Source organism: Branchiostoma belcheri, unplaced genomic scaffold, assembly GCF_001625305.1.
Source record: "Branchiostoma belcheri isolate BF01 breed outbred unplaced genomic scaffold, Haploidv18h27 scaffold205, whole genome shotgun sequence".
Taxonomy (NCBI): Eukaryota; Metazoa; Chordata; class Leptocardii; order Amphioxiformes; family Branchiostomatidae; genus Branchiostoma; species Branchiostoma belcheri.
The window spans coordinates 159693-178904 of NW_017803547.1; the positions used below are offsets into that span (position 1 = coordinate 159693).

The window sequence follows — 19212 nt, forward strand, 5'->3', positions numbered from 1 at the left end:
CCGTTGAAACACGCGGTACCCACCTGGTTGACCTGCTCGACCTGCAGGATGCGGAGGATCTGGACCAGGTCAGGCTTGGTCACGTTCTTCATCAGCATGATGTAAGCGGCGATGCGCTGCTCAACGTCGTGCTCGGCCTCGGTCACGATCTTAGTCAGCTCCTCACGGACCTAAGGGGGGAGGGAAAATATCGTCAGATTCTTTCAAATTAATGCTTGAAGAGCACAGAAGACAATGGTGGGTACAATTCTACGTCAGAAAATATCTAAAAATTGATTGGGTTCGACTCTGTAAAGTGGTAAAAAGATTAACAAAGTCATTGTTTTCTGGTGAGTCTACACTTCAAACTGATGCTTGAAGTCACTGATGAACGATAGTGGACACTACCTTAGACTAAATGTCTGCCTGTCTCTTTAGAGATTTTTTCTAGTAGCTTGATTCATTTAACAGCGAATTTGTTATTTGAAATGCTTCACCACACATTTTCTGCAATCCTTTAAGTCTTTGTATGTCTTATATAATATTATGCAATATAAAGAAACAAACAAACAAACGTACCTCAGGAGTGAACTCCATGCGGCGGACGGCCTGGATGGCGGCGAGGGAGATGTTGCGGGGGACGATGGGGTTCTTGGCACAGCGGATCAGAGTGGGCACGATACGGAAGTCCTTACGCAGCTCCTTGTCGAGCTTCTGGACGGGGAAGCCCATGTTGCCGATGGCACGCAGGGCGATCAGGATGTCCTCCTGCTCCTGGAGACGGATTAGTAATTAACAGTTAATTGCAAGTTCTTGCGTGTAGGCTAATTGCAAGTTCAACATGAAAATAAAGGATGGACAATGGATAACAATAAATAGTATGCGACTATCTTATTGGGTTTAACTTTTCCAAGACAATGCATATGGGAGATGAATGACCCCACTTTTTCTATAATGTGTGGGTTTTGTGATGTTAAGAGGAGACTAGTTTTCTTTTTGTCTGTAAAGAAACAAACACGAAGAACTTACTCCAAAGGATAGAATTTGTTGGCCTCTTCAAAAAGGTCCTTTCTTTCGTGATCATTAATGATTATTGTGATTTTCAGTTCAGTTTACATGTATGTTAGTCTTCTATTAATTCGGTTGATAATTTTACTTTTACATATATTCTATCTGTTGTTATGATTTGTATTACTTTGTATTAATGGACTCCGGGAAGAGTAGTGAAGACTATTCACTACTGGAGATGTGAGTAAACCAAAGCGAACCTGGATGGCGACGCGGGGGTTGTTGGCCATGTTTGTGAGGGGAGAGCAGTCGAAGCTGATGGTGTTCAGCAGCATGTCCATGGACTCACGGATAACCTGGGGGACCTCACGCACCTCACGGGCAGTCTGCAGAATGGAGTGAGTGAATGAGTGGATGGATGGATGAACAAAAAGATTCCATAGTCAAGCATGAGTAACAGTTGTGATTTACAAAACTGACAAACATTTTAAAGAAACTTAAAAGATTAACGACATTTAATTCGTCTCTTAACCATTCAAGACTATTTTTTAAATGCCCCATCTGACAAAACCGTGCAATAAAATAAACAAAACTTGCTGCGTTTGAAACACAGATTACAGTAAAATGCATTTAGAAAAGTCTGTATCACTCTGTAGCAGACCAGTAGCTATGGAAACTATGAGATTCCAAAACCCACCTGGTTCTTCTGGTAGAAGTTGTAGATCTGGGTGGACAGGGACAGCAGGGCTGGGCGGGTACGGTTCAGGAGAGCAACCTTCAGGGTCTGGTTGATGATTGGCAGGGTTGGCTCGGTGATGAAGGCCAGGCTGTACATCAGCAGGTCGGAGGTCGTGCCGTTGATGGTCCCGTTCATGATGGCGTGGCTGATGAGGGAGATGCAGGGCACGGAGCCGCACTGGGGCAGGGCCTGGGGGAATTCAGGAGGGCAGGTTAATAACAGGTAAATAACAGGGCACGGAGCCGCACTGAGGCAGGGCCTACAAAATGAATTTTAAATAGTTTTAAGTTAGTTAAAGTTCCTTCCAATGCTGTGGAATTCCTTAGCCAACAGTGTAGCAAGTGCTGAAAGTGTGAACATTTTCAAAACAAGACTGGATAACCATTGGGACAAGAGGAAATACCAGGAGTGAGAAGAGGGTGTTGCAACAGGCAGATAGCCTATGCTTCTAACACTGAGGGATTCTCAAGTAACTTCTCAAGGTAAGTTATGAGAGAAGACTAAGAGAAGGCATGTGTTCGACTCCTAAACCCTCTCTTAAATGTTGATTGCAAAGCAGAGAATTCAAAGCAGTAGCTACTTTTCTTCAACTCTTTGATATCAAATTCACAACCTACATGTACAGTTGGTAACAATATACTACATTTAGAATCTAACAACGTGCTGTCAATGTATTGCTGTGAAAGGAAATTTAAACATCTTTGGTACAAGTTGTGCTTGAGGGAGCATGTTCTGTACCTGGACGAAGTAGTCGCGAGCGATCTGCTGGGTGGCGTTGCAGGAGAAGTTTCCGGTCTGGTTCTGGTAGACGACAGGGAACAGCTGGAACAGGCTCTCGTTCTTCAGGCTGCGCAGGGAGGCCACGAAGCGGTCGAACAGCACGGTGGAGTTGAGCTGGGTGGTGTTCTTGGTGGTGTTGACCAGCTGCAGCAGGATGTCCAGGGTGGTGTTGATGGAGGTGTTGGATGGAACGGTAATGTTCTCAAACTCGTAGGTCAGGTTGCACACACGGCGGCCCTCTGAGGAAAACAGAAGGAAAATGACATGGTTTAGATTAAATCATAGAATAAAAAATAGTGAGATTTTCTTGTACACTTGTGTCTCACCATGGTCAGTGTAATTCATGTTAAGAGAAGACGAAAATGTTGAATTTAAAGGAGCTAGCACTGACTAACCATCTGCTGAAAGGAATAGAAACTTCAACTTCAACTTCAACTTAGCATAAGAAAGCATAAGTGTGCATTTATAATGGGTCTAGTAATAACTAACTCAAAGGAAAAGAGAAATTTGGTATACATAAAGCTAGAAGACATCCTGTATTTCTAAGATACACACTGTCAGGAGTGACTTTGAATGTCTCTAGTAGTGATAAACGTTTGAAAGCTTTAGAGGCATTTTTCCTCACCCAGAGAGGTGTCGATCTTCTTGCTATTCATAGTCTCAGTGGGTAACTTTAAAGTCTAAATGGTCTATAGTAGGTTCAGCAAAGCTGTTAAAAGTTAAAGTTAAAGATTCAGTATTTCCTTACCCAGAGAGGTGTCGATCTTCTTGCTGTTCATGGTCTCAGTAAGTAACTTTGAATACTTTTCTAAGTTGTGCAGTACAGCAAAGTGGTTAAAGATTCAGAATCCGTATTTCCTTACCCAGAGAGGTGTCGATCTTCTTGCTGTTCATGGTCTCGGTGGATCCCTTCTTGAGCACGACGGTGATGTTGGTCTGCACGCCCGTGCGGCTCTGGTTGGAGGAGAGAGGCAGGACCGTGTACTGCTCCAGGCAGTAAACCTCGCGGATCTGCCCCTTACGGTCAATCTCGTAACTGCAGTTCTGGGTGGAGTTCAGGTTGGTCTCCACCTGGCGCTGTTCGGGGGAAAAAAAGATGAATAAGTCACTTTCAAGCTGTAAAAACGTCATCAAAATTTCAACACATTTCAGACCCTGCATTTACTAACATCTAACATCCGTGTCCATAATATCACCAGGGTCCATAATATCGCCACCTTGAGAAATAGTGGGCTTTAAGATATTTCTACTGCAACATACATGTACTTTTGGTATGCACTCCTGCACACCTGAAATGTACATACCTAGGGTATGTTGCAGTAAAAATATCTTTAAGCACACTATTTCTCAAGGTGGCGATATTATGGACCCTGGTGATATTATGGACACGGATGTTACATGTACTGTATTGTAGAATATAGATATAAAATAAACAGAAAATTCTTAAAAGCCATTTGGAAGATCAAGATTTTCTTTGTTTCTTTGTTTCTCAGTATCTTTGTTGACAAATGGGTTACATTTCAACAACATGAATTTTGAAAGCAACTAAAAGTAGAAGGGATCCAAGAAGTTTCATCAATGGAATATGGGACCATTTCAAGAATTCAGGCCAAAACTACTGTTTGTAACAACCAATTTCTTCAAATTGACGAGAAGTGGTTTCAGAAGTTCATGCCAAAATTATTACAGTTTTCATCAACTTCACAAGGGACTCTCCAGTAATGACTACTTACGCTGATGTTCTTGAGGAGAGACAGAGGGGACAGTTCAGTGATGGTCTTGTTGGGGCGGGTGCAGTTGCTGAGGTCCCTGCTGACGTTGTAAACGGTGCGTCCCTGCTTCATCTTGTACACGGTGTAGTTGGCAGAGCAGTTGCCGTGGATGTCAGTAACCTGAGGAGGGGGGAGGGCAGAGGATATAAGTCTTAAAGACATTGCAGATGTCAAACTTTGAGTCTTACTCTATTACTTTTTTTACGTTTAAAGAATGTGAAAGCTAGTTAATTATACTAGACAAAAGTGCTCTATCGGCCGTTAATAAACTATTTTAACTTTTTCTTACACTTCTACATTTTTTTGGTTCCGCAAATGATGTCAAAGTTTAAAATGTCAAAATTTATGTTATCTTTTGTTATTAAAAAAAATGATGTCAAAGTATCAAAATTAAAGGGAAACCTAGTGGAACAGTGCCAAAGTCTTAAAGAATTGCATTTCTCTGGAAAAAAAGCAGACTAAGAAAAGAAATTCAACTTGTTTTACACTTCTCTACATTACTATTTTAATTTAGAATTTGGGTCTCCTGGGGATTAGATTGTAAAGGAAGCAATGCTAATGTCTTCAAGGCACATTTTTCAGAAGCAAGATTAGACTTAAAGACGTATTTCTCAGAAAAAAGACAAGTCTAATCCGCTTACGTTGACGGTGGTGTTCCTGGACTGGTGAACCCTCTCGGGCTCCTGAACCTGCTGAACCTGCAGGGAGGACAGGATGCCCTTCTTGATGTTCAGGATCTGGATGGGCTCATCCACGCTGGGGTAGACTCCGTACACCTGTAAACAAACAAACAAACAAACATTAGTAAACAAGTCAATACGCCAGCAGTGATTGCATAAGGATTTTGTACTTTTCTAAGAGTTGCATTGACTTTTTGTGAACTATAATACGGTAATGAAATGCTTGAGTGAATCAAATTAATTGAAGTTGTTCAACTCTTGATGCTGTTATCAGAATATGATACATGATGCAACAATGCAAGTTAAAAGACAGCAAAACTTAACGAAAATCATCCCGGGTCTATGAAATTTGTTAAACTAGCGATCAGTCAAATATTGTGGGTGAAAAGGAGTTGTTATGAAGAACACTAAACTTTTTTCTGCTGTTTTTGTGAAGATTATGGTAAAAACCCAAACCAAAAGACTTTTTCAGGCCGATTTTATAAAGATTATGATAAATTAAAACAGCAACAAAGCCTGACGTACCTCTCCGCGGGTCATGCGGAAGTAGAGCGGGCGCTCAGACATGGCGATGGAGAACTGGCGGGAGTTGGGCGCCTTCTGGTACTTCTCCGGGCGAACCATCTCCTCCAGAACACAGCCCTCCGTACGGAGCAGCAGCTCGCAGGATTCGGGGACCTCGACCTGGAGTAGGAGTAGTGATTGGTTTATCGTTAAGGTATGGGGACATATAATTTTTTTCTATCTGAAATGGTAGCCATACATGTCTATTTTGTTGATTTGACTTTGTGTCTCAGATATCACCCCCTCAACAGTAAGTCCGATGACATGATGGCGTTTGGAAGGGCCCAAAACAAACTGTTTTTGTTGTTGTTGTTGTACATGTGTTTTTTTAAAAGGGGAGGGCAACTTGTAAAGGTGTGTATGCACCTGTTTTGCCCTCCCTTTCACTTTGTGGAAAATGCCAATAAACAATAAACAAACAAAAATGAACAAATTGGGTCCACAGTAGATTGGCTTTGTAGCCACAGCTTAATTGTGCCAAACTTTACAGTAAAAATTCAACTACAGTAAAAAACAAAATAAAACATCATTATAACAGTATGTACAAGTAACATTAAACAGTGTTTCCGTACTTACCTGGACATTACACTTGAGCTTGAGTCCGGTGCGGTCCTCAGACAGCCCCACAATTCCACTGCTCACCTCGCCTTCGTACTTGTAGCTGTACCTCACTCCTTCCTTAAAGCGATTTCTCTGCTCTGTAAGGACAAACAAATAAAGAAACAAACATATTAAATATTTTTTTAACCAAATAATACAGGAGAAACTTGTACAAATGTAGCTGTACCTTACTCCTTCCTTAAAGCGATTTCTCTCTTCTGTAAGGACAAAAATTATAAGATAGATAAAGAAGGAAAGAAAGAAATATTTTTATTAACAGATTTTAAAAAAAACAGGAGAAACAAGTCAATTAGGAAAAATAACAAAATCAGGAGAAACTTGCTTTAAAATATTTATCAGTATCAAATCTGAGGTTAGCTATTGAAATAGGAAAGAAAAAGAAAGCATTGTAGGGAAAAAACAAACAGCTATAAAGACTTAACTGTGCTTTCAAAATGCCCCCTCGTAATATCTCACATCCAATCAGCCTTTCACAAAGTTTTGAGAAACTTTTGCCTAACTAAGCGATACACAAGCGCTACCTAGCGGAGCAATTCCGAACTGCAGCAAGTAGGTTGCGTCATGTTTTTCCCTTCCACCGGACGAAGTCAGTAGGTCAAACGCAGGTAACAAATCACGAACATCTGTAAAACTTGCCTAACTCAACTGGGGAAAAAACAGGATTTGAAAATGTCGATCGCTAAAAAATGTTGCCCAAAGAAATAAAAAGAGCCATCAAGTTGGAAATCTATGAAAAGATTCTCATTTGATTTCGCGTTTCTAAAATTGTTTTTCCAAACGGCACTGCTTCACCGCCTACTAAAAATCGCAACACGAAGAAAAGAAAGCCGATTGTCCCATGCGTCGAGCTTTCAGTAAAATCTAAAGCCGGAGAATTTATTCACTGATTGTATTATCAAGTTCTTAAGGTTATTAAACTGTCGCAAGTCTTGATTTATTTGGAAGAATTGTCCAGGGAAGTCAGTTAGGAATGTCGGATCAGCATGCCAGCCTCTCAGAAAAACAACCTGCCTCCTGTCAGTCAAACTTGTTTTTCCCGAGCTGAAGCGTTACGTCAGACTTGTTTACCGCTAACCGAGTCCGCTAGTCTCCGGGCAGATTTGCCAAATCAGCACTTCCATATGTTACCTTATTTACACACGGAGCTCATTAGCATATAAGCCATTGTAGCGAACGATAGATACGGTACGGCGTCTCTGATTGGCTGAGCGGCGTTCGATGCCCAGTCAGCACGTTTGCTACATGCTCGAGAACCGTTATGTGGCAAACAAGATTAAAACGCCTGAATGGAGAGCAAATTTACCCAACATCGCTAGCGAAACGATGATGCAACGCGGGGGTTTAAAGTTCTTAAGTTCAGAACCCCACTTAAGGGTGTAAAAAGGGACAAAGGTTCAGGGCAAGTCAAGGTGAGTCGGCGGAGGTTTCTGGAAGGTGACTGACTCGGAGTTAGGAGGTGAAGGAACTGGGCGTTAAGAAAGGACGGTCACGCACTTTTTTTCTAGTTTACGAAGTCGGAATTTTAGCCTATATTAAAATGTTACAGCGTACCCAGCTCAGGACCTAGGCTTTAAATATGCTCTTCATATTGCTTCTAAGGTTGTCGTCATCGCCCATGGCCATATTCTAACTAGGAACGGAAGGACCTATGTAAGCCACTTCTAACAAAATCGCCGAAGAGTTAGAAAAATAAAACAACGTTCTTGCAAGCTCAAATATCGCCATCTGAACTCAAATTGCGATCGGACGTATGTATCTTCGCACTACCACTTGTAAAATGTTCTCCACACTCAACTCATGGAATAGCTAAAGCAGCTGACAGATTTCTAACATCCTCTCTACTGTAAAAACTCTTTTTGACTGCAAGAAACCCTTTCTTGTCCTGTACGGGTAACTTCTTCCTGTTTTCCAAAGTCCGGCGCCTAGCTGACGATAAAACAGCTGTTCCAGCGTACCGACCTTCCCACCCCCACTCGGGAGTGGAACGTTCTGATTTCGGACAAACAACCTTCGGGGCTCCGCGAAAAACAACCTTAAGTAACTTAAGAAGCGGAGAAAGAAAAACAGGGATGTCTCACCTTCACACTTGAAGATGTCTTGCTTGCTCTTCTTGACTGGCACTGTGGAAGGAGAAGAAAGAAGTATGTTACGCCTCTGTCGTCTCATAACTCAAGTATCGTCTTCGAATGAATGAACGCTTTAGAATAAGACCGCAATCTCTATTGGTACATGTAGCTTTAGCAGATGTTGCTTCATTCTTAAAAGAACTATCGGCGTAGGAACAATGTATTACAGCAGTACACACACTCTCTTACGTTTAAAGATAGGACCGATACAGAAATAAAGCTTTACATAAAGACTAGCAAATGCTCAAAGATGATGCAAAATGTTTAACAGCATTTCATAATGGTTTATAATTGGCAGGAGTTAAATTGTACCAGCTATGAGCTAGCACTAGGGATTTTAGAGCTATGAGCTAAGACTAGAGCATAGAGGCGCTACCAGAAAATGTACAAGAACAAAGAACCACAACGACTAAGAAGAGAGTGGACGCACGTTGCCATCTGATCAGACTAAAGACAAAGAAATCACAATAAAAGACATTGAAAGGTTTAAATCTGCACAATTAAGAAGAATAACTAAGGATGAAGACACTCACCAGCCAGTGTTCCTGCAACAAGCAGGCAAACGATAAGAAGCTTCATCTTGGTTCTTCTTCGTCTGTTTCAAGACTTTGCTTGGTAGTACGGTACGCAGTACCTTTTCGCTGGTTGATCAGAAAGATGAGAACTTCGGGATTCGCCGCTCCTTTTATATCTTCCCGATTCTGCATCGCACATCACATTTTCTCCCCGTCAGCCAATCAGAGACGAGATCGCTCAGGGAGATAATAGGGCGAAGAGGAACAAACAACGGACGGGTCCATTCCGATAGAGGGGGTGTCTTCAAAATGATGTAAATTTTTTTCAACATTTTCTCTTCGTTTCCGTTACCATGGTAACGTAATAACGTAATTCACCACTATTAAACAACGCACCCTAACTAATTGAAGCAAAATTGGGTGAAAATGTGGAATTAAAAGATCAGGTTTTGGTCCGAACCCCCCTCTAACCTTGAGTTTAGGGCGAGTGCGATGACCCGTGGCGTGATCAGTTGTTTTTCGTCCGTGCGCAAATAATAGGTAACAGGTATTTTCGAAATCAGGTGAAAACATGTTGTTCAGAGTGCCAAAGTTTACACAGGGAAGCTACGGAAGCGATTTTCTTGCAAACTTTAGCACAAAATCTGCTTTTAATACAGAAATACTCAACGCGATCACCTTTGGGACTATTTCAAACTTTTTAGCGGAACGTCAACTTGAGCCGTTGAAAAGCGCACATGGAGTAAACGTGCCTGTGTATCATGACCTATACGTCACTTTGGACCAATCAGCGCCAAGTGTTCACGTGAACAGGGGTAACACGATCTTTTTTTTTCGCTGACCGATCGGGGGAAACCCTCTTAAGTGACGTATTAACTCGCTGGGTAGTAAGTTTTCGCCGGCCGGACCACGCGTTAGCTGCGTGATAGTTGAATCAACACGACGTGATTTTAAACAAACATCGCGATTAGAAAAGGTTGTGGAGCGTGGCGTGAACAAAGTTTACGATGTCGATCTGGGAGAATCATTGATTTTCACGTACGTTTACATAATCTTTTTTTTTTTTGCCGTGGCCGCAAACTTTTCTTTTTGTTAGATAAGGAAGTTAATGCGGTTGCGTAGCTGCAACGAAACGGGCAAAACATCTAAGAACAATCAATATGGAAGTTTCTACTGCGTTCTTAAAAGTTGTAAAACAATTTGTGACTTTTGGAAAACGATGCGCAAGTTTTATAGAACATGTTTTACCGGCCGAACCCCGCTGTTGCGTATTGCAGGTTATCTCAAAGCAGATGTAGGGTGCAGCTTGCTTTTAGTTTACACGTGTTTTTCAGCGTTTTGTTCAACTTTCTAGCCACCTGTTTTGTAAGGACAGCGACTGGAGAGAAAATCGCGGACTACAAGAAAGTGAGACGTCCAAAATACCGCAAAACGCGCATAAAACAGGCTTGGAGATAGTAGGTCGCAGATACGTACCACAGAATCGTCCACAAAGTTAATAAATAACGTGTTAGTTAGACAGTTACAGGACACTTCTGTAGTTACAAAACAGGTCTCTCTAGGAAGAAGTTCCCAGATGAGTCTGAATGAGTTTTACTGACACGTAACGCAAACTAAGTTTTATGTCACTTATATACAGCATTGTCGGTAACTTGTGTTAAGTATTGTTGGTTAAGTCAAAGAACTCCATTTGGACGTTTGTGAAAAATTGTTCTTCTCCTATGATATTCCTTGAGCGGTCTGTTTCATTCTAATATGAAGAAAGTAAAAACAACTTATTTGACTTTCCTCTGAAGTTATTGGGACGGAACAAACAAAAACGCGACAGTCTGGTTCAGCTTACTCAGCTTTATTTCTAAAACATTTTTATTTCATCATTGTAAAATCTTTACTCTGACTCTTAACTTTTTGGTTCTCAATTATGATTGGAATTTCTTTGACATAATATGATTATAACAAGAAAGTTGTAATTTAAAACCCTCCTTTGTTGAAAGACTTAAACTAAAGACGTTGTTTCAAGTGTGAAGACAATTTCCCTAAGACTGATTTATTAAACAGTACTTGACAACCTGATAACTCTTAAGTGTATGTTTAAGATTTCTTAGCTTCACTTGAAATGGCACATTATACAGAAGTATCTATGAACTGATCAGATGATATTACAGTTTTCCTATACACAGCCAAGGTCTTCTTATCAAACTGTTGGCAGGAAAAAAAAAGGACTTGTTTCTTTACAAGAAGCTTCTACTAAATGATGTAGTTTTTATGTAGATTTTCTTTGAGAAAAAAAGCCAGTCTATTTAAAACCTAATTATTGCTGATATCATTAGGAATGTACCCTGTTTTACCTTAAACATGTAATAATATACAGGGTTATAGATATGATCACGGTATTATGATTAATATTAATATATCCCTTTTAGGGCCTAAAAACATATACAAGCAGATACGAGGAGGGTATGTCATGTTTTCTCATTGTCCTGCCTTCTTACTAACAGAACTTTAAGAAGGTATAATTGCTCCTCGTATCTGCTTGAAGACTTAACTGTTGCACATAAAACGACAAAAACGAAGTTTGGTCTAACAGCTTCCAAGATATGCTGCATATGTTTGTACTATCGTTCTAGTTCTAACCAATAGCTTTGAGCTAACAGTAACATATGTAAGGTATCAACGATAACATTTCAGATACAATTATTATGGCTACAGTATTTTGTCACATTTGATTTTTGAATAGTCTGAAAACAATTGTGAACTGCTTTTAAAAAGCTCCTACTGCCCTGACTATGTTTATTTTATAAGACCTCAGCTCCATTCTTACATGTTTAAGAAGTCTCTACAACTACATACTAACAGTCTTCAGATTGACTATTTTGAATTCATCCAAAAGTGTTGATAATATAAAATCTGTGGGTAGATGGGGGAATGATATATAAAAACTTCCTGGCCTTGGTTTTATTTTCATTTGAGTGGTCGGTTATAAATGACTGCTACATTTGATTTCACTGATTGCTACAGTGTTATCAACTCTAAAAAAAGCCACACCAAATTTTTGATGGTTTTAGGCATCTCTTTACGTAGGCCACATCCAAATTATTATAGAAGGTCAGCAAACAGAGGATGGTACCCTGACGAAATTATCTTTTAAGTTAAAATGTCCACAAACCAAATTGGTGTGGAAATAATAGGGAGAAAGCCTGGTGCAGGTTTAGGTTGTGTTTCAAATATTGACTTAGAAGTTAAAGAAAGTTGTATTGTGTGGCCTTGTATTTTGAGCTTTGGGACCATGTACAAGTTCAAGCTGAAGAGCACAGGCCTACTACAAGAGGACAGTGGTTTGGTGTGACCTTGATATAGGAGAATTTCACTTGGTTTTTAGGTGAAGACTTGCTGTGCAAAAACAGGTATCTGAGAAGCGTCTACAGTTTCTGGAACAAGTTCAAGTCCAAACACAACTCACAAAGGCTTGTACTTCAGTGTTCCCTCTTTTTCTTTTGACTATTTTTAAAGATTTTATTGTGTTTTATTGAGTTTTATTGTTTTGTGCAAAAACAGACATTCAGAGGACTGCACCTCCTCACAGTCCACCAATCAGCAGCCAGGAATGGCTGTTGCCATGACAACATCAAAACGACCCACAGTTTGACACTTACATACTTCACATACATGTGGACCTGGGCCGTTCCATTTTTCAAACACGGGGGAGGCACTGAGTGCCTGTAGAATGGATTAGCCCACAGATTTTTTAATCTCCAAATAGATGATGTGAAGATCCAACTCAGTCAAGTATCATACACAAGTTTTTGCAATCTCATTCTAATTAGTGAATTGCACATTCATATGTTTAAGATATAGGAGGATGCAAATCCTTTTAAAAAATGCAATACTTCTAAATGTTGCAAAAACCTGCATTACACTTTGGGAGTGAATTGGATCCTTACATCTACTTGGAGACTGCCTTAGCTTAGACATAGACTCCACCAGGCTATACGGTTACTATCCTAAACCCCTAAGGTGTTATGCATAGTAGAATTTGGTGTGTAATAAGGCCAGGAGACCAGGAGAGTGAACATGCAGTTAGGGATACATTTCCCCTTAACTCTATGGGAAAAAGAAACCCTACAGTGGTCAATCTAGCTCCTTATTTGGCCACATTTTACTGTTTTTTTTAACCCACGCTCTTAGACAGTCTGCCTGTGGCTATGGGCCTGAGAGACAGAGAGAGAGAAAGGTGGAGAGAGAGAGAGCAAGAGATGGAGAAAGAGAGAGGGAGAGAGAGAGGGAGAGAGCAAGAGATGGAGAAAGAGAGGGAGAAAGAGAAGAGAGAGATGAGAGAGAGAAAGAGAAAGAGAGGGGGAGTGATTTTGTGAGTGAGTTGTTATGTTGATCTGGTGGAGGCTATCTAAGCCCAGCCTGTCCCTGTCTCAGTCCGACTCTGCGTTTGCACAGACCCACTGTCATAGCTCGAACTCCGTCTCCGCCGCGTACTCAGTCCCGTACAGACCCCGGCACAGCAGGGAGAACTCCTTCACTGTCTCCTTCATCTTTCTCTTGTTCACTCGCTCCCTGGGGTGAAACAAAAAATGTCTTTGAGAAAGTTGTTGACCATCTTTAAGAAGACTAACACCTTCATCTTACTCTAATGCTCTCTAAGTAGGAAGAAATGTGTCTTTAGGACTTCTTAGCTTCCTTCAGAATTCACTGTCTTCATCTTACGCTTGTTCACATGCTCCCTGAGGGGGAAGAAACATGTCTTTAAAAAAACTTGTTGACAGTCATGAAAAGACTAAGGTCTCCCTCATCTTGTTCACATGCTCTCTAAGGAGATAGAAACACACTCCTTTATTAAATCCAAAATGTACTAGGTGACAGAGAGTTGCACTGCATAAGGCTGGTATGTCACACATTGTTAGTTACTTTGAAAAGATGAAAGTTGTTTGAACTACTAAAGCTACACGTTACACTAGATAAAGAGAGTGTATGAGTGAATAGACACCTGTTCACATGGGGAGATGAGAAAACCCCACCTGTTGTAAAATAATGTGGCCCATAAGTTATTCCTTACCCTGTAAATGTTTTTCTCACTAGATATCAAACTGTTACTGTTTCTCTTTCATTTAAAGCACGAAGCTAACTTTGAAACTGCAAGTGTTACTGTTAAATTTCAACTCCATTCCATATAGCATATATGTGATATATTGTACCTAATAGATGGTGTATTACGGTATGTCTTTGTACAAAAACCATTACTACCCCTTTGTACAATTGTTGAGCGATAAAATTCATCCACCCATCCATTTCTTCATTATTTTCTTCATTTTCTACCTGAGTGTGTACCTGTGTGTTTTGCCTAACAGATGTTATATTACTGTGTCTCCCACAGGATAAGCTCCAGCCTTGCTGTTTGCCCACACAGTTTGTTGAATAAACCCTGAGTCAAACAGCATCTCTTCCATACAAGTCATCATCTAACTTAAAGTTTGAAACTGCACATGTGACGGTTAAATTTCAACCCCATTCTGTACCTGTGTGTTACATTGTACATGTACCCAGCAGATGTTATATTACCCAGTCTCCCACAGGATAAGCTCCAGCCTTGTTGTTTGCCCACACAGTTTGGTGAGTAAACCCTGAAGTTTACCGACCAATCATGACATGGCCACTAATAGCGGCTGCCTAATAGCTGTTCCCTGTACACTGTTGAGACAGTGGTTACACTCACCACAGGGCTAATACAGTTATTACCTACATTTTTTGGTTGACAATTAGGCCATGTTGATTTGATTATATGGATGACATCCACGCGCGCATGAATTTTCAGCCGTTTCCAAAAAAAAAAGGTTTTCAACCATACTGTAAATCGTACAAAACAGTTGCAAAATGAGCAAAAATATACCGTAAGTTACCAAAAAAAAAAAAACTATACCAATGTTGTAGAATGCCAAAATCAAACGAAAAAGACGAAATTGTAAAGAAATGAACTTGAAGACTACATTATTCGCCAAACCATATTCTGTGCCATTTGCTCAACCCTCATGACCACGTAGATTTCATAATGAAAAGAACTTTTTTTTTTTGCAAAACGTTTTTTTTATTCGCACGCATGCATCAGTTTTGGGGCTCCCGGAGGATGTCATCCATATAATCAAATAAACATGGCCTTATAGCAAGTTCATCCTGGCATGGATTTGCAGAGCTCCATCATTTTTTAGCTTCAAGTTAACAAGAATTCAGTAGTATATGTCCTGAAAAACTAGCCTCCATAGCATGCCAAAAACTGGGGGTTTTGGGGGTCTTCATGGTCTTTGGGAGCTTTTATGTGCTATTTTCTGATTGCATATAGACAACATAGCCGGCCTGGTTGAATTACCCCCGTTTTTAGAACTGGGCTAATCAGAAAACAATCAGACGAACAAACCCCCAGTTCTATAAGCCTGCTGTGGAGGCTACTGAAAAACAGCTTTACGGGTCATATCAAAAGGCGGAATTTCATCCGGACCAGAAATTAACCTCAATGGTTGGTTATATTGAATTTCCAGCCACAAATTACCAAGTCTGAGCACTGATAACATAGCTCTACACTGAGTAATCTTTCCTCAAACACTAGTTAATGTTTCTTCCGGTAAAACAAACGATCACGGCGATCGTACGATGCAAGCAGACATTACAAGATGGATCCAGGTCAGCGTCCTTTTGTACGGACGTTAAGTGATGCTACTGGTAACTCTCAAATCACAAGAAGTAAAAGGTTGTCTTGGATTTTTCTGCTATTATAATAATTTCTTTACATCTGTCTTAAGATCTTCAAAGCTGTACAGGGCTACTTGAGGAAACATTGTGTCAACTTTTGATTGAGACAATGATTCAGTAAAAGCACATTATCATCCCATACTACACTTAAGTCTTTGTAAGCTACATTAGCTTCATAGTATTTATTGTCACTACAATTGTTGTGCAGTAAAGTCTATCATGAATGAATGTGTCAGAATTGACAGAAACTATCATGAAGGGAAATTAAGGCAGAATTTCCATACAGTATTGCCTATTCTCTAGGTGTGTATGTGGAAGTGTAAAAGTAATAATTTTGTTCAGGTGTGGGAGACCTTTGTGAGTTCTGTCCCCCCAGCAGGTGTTTCTGACTGCCCCACCTGCTGTTTTCTCTCAGGTGAGACACACGACAGGTGTGTCCATAGTGCTGACAGGTGGTTCTGACACTAAGTAACTCAACACAGCAACACTCAATAAACATTACAGGTACATGTATACCGTATATGCTTAATTTTTTTCTGGGTTGTACAAAATTTGAAAATTTTAAGGGGGGTACTGAAAATGGCAAGTTGAACATACATGCAGTTGTCATTTATTATGCTGTATGCATTGCCAAGTTGTTTGTAGATGTAAAAAAATACGTTTTTATACACCATGGCTTGTTCATTTTGCCTATACAAGTTGAGAACACATCAAGATAATTTGGACAATACTTGGGGAAAAGTTGGGGACTGTACATGTAGAATGTAACATCAATTTTGTCAAGGCTTATTTTTAGAATAGGAGACAGCCTACGATACTATATTATGAAAAACCTTAAACTTATTTCTCTCGGTAATTGCAAGCAATGCTACATCTTTCGTTTTTCAATGAACCTTGCAGGGCCATAAAAAGAACTGAGAATAATTCTTGGGGTGAACAACCTTCATAGTACTTTGTGTGAGAGATGGTCACTTTGTCACGTACACGACAAGCACTGATGGTCTTCAGCACGTAAACACCTTTCCTGATTCCTACAGCACAATGGAGAGACCGACAGTTATCGCTGCCCAGTGTTTGAGTGTCATCGCTATCTCGTTTACTCAATGGTTGACACAGTAAAGAGCGCTACGCAAACTGAGTGGGCTATCAGCTAGCCTCCATAGCATGCCAAAAACTGGGGGTTTGGGGGGTCTTCATGGTCTTTGGGAGCTTTTATGTGCTATTTTCTGATTGCATAATGGTTGAATTACCCCCGTTTTTGGCTAATATTAATAAGAAAACAGCCGAAGACCACCAAACCCCCAGTTCTATAAGCCTGCTACGGAGGCTAGCTATTCAGAGCAACAGTCGTTACCATAAAGGCTGATCCATATCATTTTGATATATTTGAAATTTATGGTACGATTCTGCTTAGTAAGGATGACTTCACTTTTTGCACACTGTACATGTAACAGCCGCAACTTGACATATTGATTTAACAAAAGAGATAAATTGAACGAAAATTCTATAGTCAGCGTGTTTTTTAATGTACCACATACTGGCTGCAGCTGGCTAGGTTGAAAGCCACTTAGGTTTGAAGGCATTACCTTATTTCTCTTCAAGACATGTAACAGGTTTTCTTGTAAGAGCCTAAATAAAAGATTCTGTTTTTCTTACTTAAAAAAAACGAAAATAAAGATCATCAAGTATACAAAAATGCAAATTGTGTGAGAAGAACTTGAAATTGTTGGAACTTGAAAAAAAATTATGATATAGTATTACTCTTATTTGTTCAATAATTCACTAACATGATATTGTGATGGATAATAAGTGAACTTCTTCATAGTGATTGGGCGGAACTTTCTCAATGTAGAGGTCATCTATTGTACACTGAAGGTCAGCGCGCCCTTGGACTACGAACAGAGAACGAGTGTTCCGTGCAAGGTACGGATGCCTCACGTGTCTGTAGCGTGGGCGAAAAACGATTGCATGATGGAAACATGCATATTTTTAGAAAAAAATGAACATTGAGTTCAACTTGGCTGACATTGCCTTTGACTTGCATCATCTAGCAAGTCTACAAAAATTTGTACAATCTACTGCTATCACACGTGTCAATGGAAAGGTTGAAAAGTGGTAGGAAAATGGTCTTATGGTGAGAAGTGTTGACTATAAGCATCTGGAGGTTCTAGGTTCGAATCTGTAGCAGGCCCTAATGTTTTGTTCTTTGGTAATTTGTACCTATTTCCTCACTTTGTGAAAATGAGAAGTTCAACATAACTTAGGTTGGCAATATTTTCTTGGATACAGCGTTAAGCCAGAGGTCCCGTGTTTGAGGAGAGCCCACCGCACTTATCAATAAGAGTAGGGGTTCTTCCTATTGTGAGTGAACCCCAAACTTTACAGTCTGGTCTTATGCAGCTTGTACTTAGTGTACAAAACAGGTGCCAATGTTACTGATGTGGTTTACTGCTATTCCAAAGCAAACAAAATGGTAGAACACAAACCACAGCACAAATTCATCCGAAAATAGTTAACAATAAACAATATATTATCCTATGAAAACTACTGTAGAAATTGCTATAACTTTTTATGTTGACTGAAAACTTTTCTCTAAACAGTCTACCAGTCATCTTAAACAAAAAAAATTGCATCCTACAATTTACTCTCCAAGCAGAGGTTGTGGGGGAATGATCGTTAGCTTTTTATATATGGCTGTCTTTTTTTTTTTGTCGCTACCCCCACCAACAGTCGGTGGCCGGCGACCTTCTCTAGCTAATGGATACTGCCTGGCCAATTTGATACAGTCTTTTTGCCACCGAGAGGGATCTGCTTGGAGATTACCTACAATTATGTTAACTTTTGTGTTCACCTTACACCTTAACCTACTTCTGGGGACTGATGTTTAACAATATCAATCCATGGCTGTACGTTGGACTGTGGAAAGACGGCACGTGTTTCTAGCGTGGTAACGTTTACACGCGTGTCAACAACGTGGCCGCGAAATGGTTACAGAAGAATGGAAGTTTCCACTTGTTATACCACACAGCATTTACCTTATCAAGATGGCAAATAACCAAAATGGACAAAACAAGCGACCCCGATGCTTCAAGTCGATAAATTATCAGCATGACGCCATGACTTTTACTCTGGACCAATCAGGGCTTGACACATGCAGGGTTTGTAGTTGTACAATGTACATGTGAAACTTCTGGAAGGTTGAAGCCTTACACAAGAATGTGGGGAGCATAAATTCTAAAGTTGCATCAGCCAAATTTATATAACGCTGTCACTTTGACTTTGGAATGATCATTATGCAGTGTCTTGCAAATTTTCAAAGGTACATGTGAAAGTTCTCGAAGGTTGTAGCCTTACACAAGTGTGACAGAGCAGAAATTCTAAAGTAACTGTTGCATCAGGCTTTATGTAACTGATCGGCCACTTTGACTTTGGAATGTCAATGTCTGTCACCTTTTAATTTAAGGGTGCCATGTTTGAAGGCCTTCAGAAAATGGGGGAAAAAGAGTAGAAACCTGACAAGAATGATTACAGAAAATGGTTGATCTTGTATCGTAGGCTAGTTATTTGCGGTACCAAAAAATAAAGGGACTTGTCATGTAGCTAGTTAAGCAACTTGTCCCTTTACTGCTTAGCCTGGGTACCATCCTACTTGTATGCCGGGGCTCCCACAGTCGCTCC

The 19212-nt window shown here is 40.2% G+C and overlaps 2 protein-coding genes across 4 annotated transcripts in view; both read right to left on the minus strand.

Moving 5' to 3' along the window:
* The window catches only part of LOC109469505, a 29511-nt gene extending 20575 nt beyond the window's left edge, over nt 1-8936 (minus strand). Inside the window, exons 1-12 of one of the 3 annotated variants that reach the window (XM_019768026.1) lie at nt 8803-8936; nt 8222-8263; nt 6099-6220; nt 5484-5642; nt 4920-5054; nt 4240-4398; nt 3370-3583; nt 2465-2745; nt 1685-1915; nt 1248-1373; nt 559-753; nt 24-170 (exon numbers count right to left, since the gene is read on the minus strand). In XM_019768026.1, coding sequence (XP_019623585.1) covers nt 24-170; nt 559-753; nt 1248-1373; nt 1685-1915; nt 2465-2745; nt 3370-3583; nt 4240-4398; nt 4920-5054; nt 5484-5642; nt 6099-6220; nt 8222-8263; nt 8803-8848 — 1857 coding nt within the window. In that variant the 5' untranslated portion in view covers nt 8849-8936. Of the gene's footprint in view, nt 1-23; nt 171-558; nt 754-1247; nt 1374-1684; nt 1916-2464; nt 2746-3131; nt 3162-3254; nt 3290-3369; nt 3584-4239; nt 4399-4919; nt 5055-5483; nt 5643-6098; nt 6221-8221; nt 8264-8802 lie in introns of those variants that run through there. The other 2 variants (XM_019768027.1, XM_019768028.1) reach the window with 2 other exon arrangements.
* A 4211-nt stretch (nt 8937-13147) lies between these two features.
* Nucleotides 13148-19212, minus strand: part of LOC109469499 (importin-13-like) — a 37563-nt gene continuing 31498 nt past the window's right edge. The window contains exon 31 of the mRNA XM_019768021.1: nt 13148-13350. Within this exon, the coding sequence (XP_019623580.1) occupies nt 13242-13350 (109 nt within the window). The 3' untranslated portion in view covers nt 13148-13241. The remainder of the gene's footprint in view (nt 13351-19212) is intronic.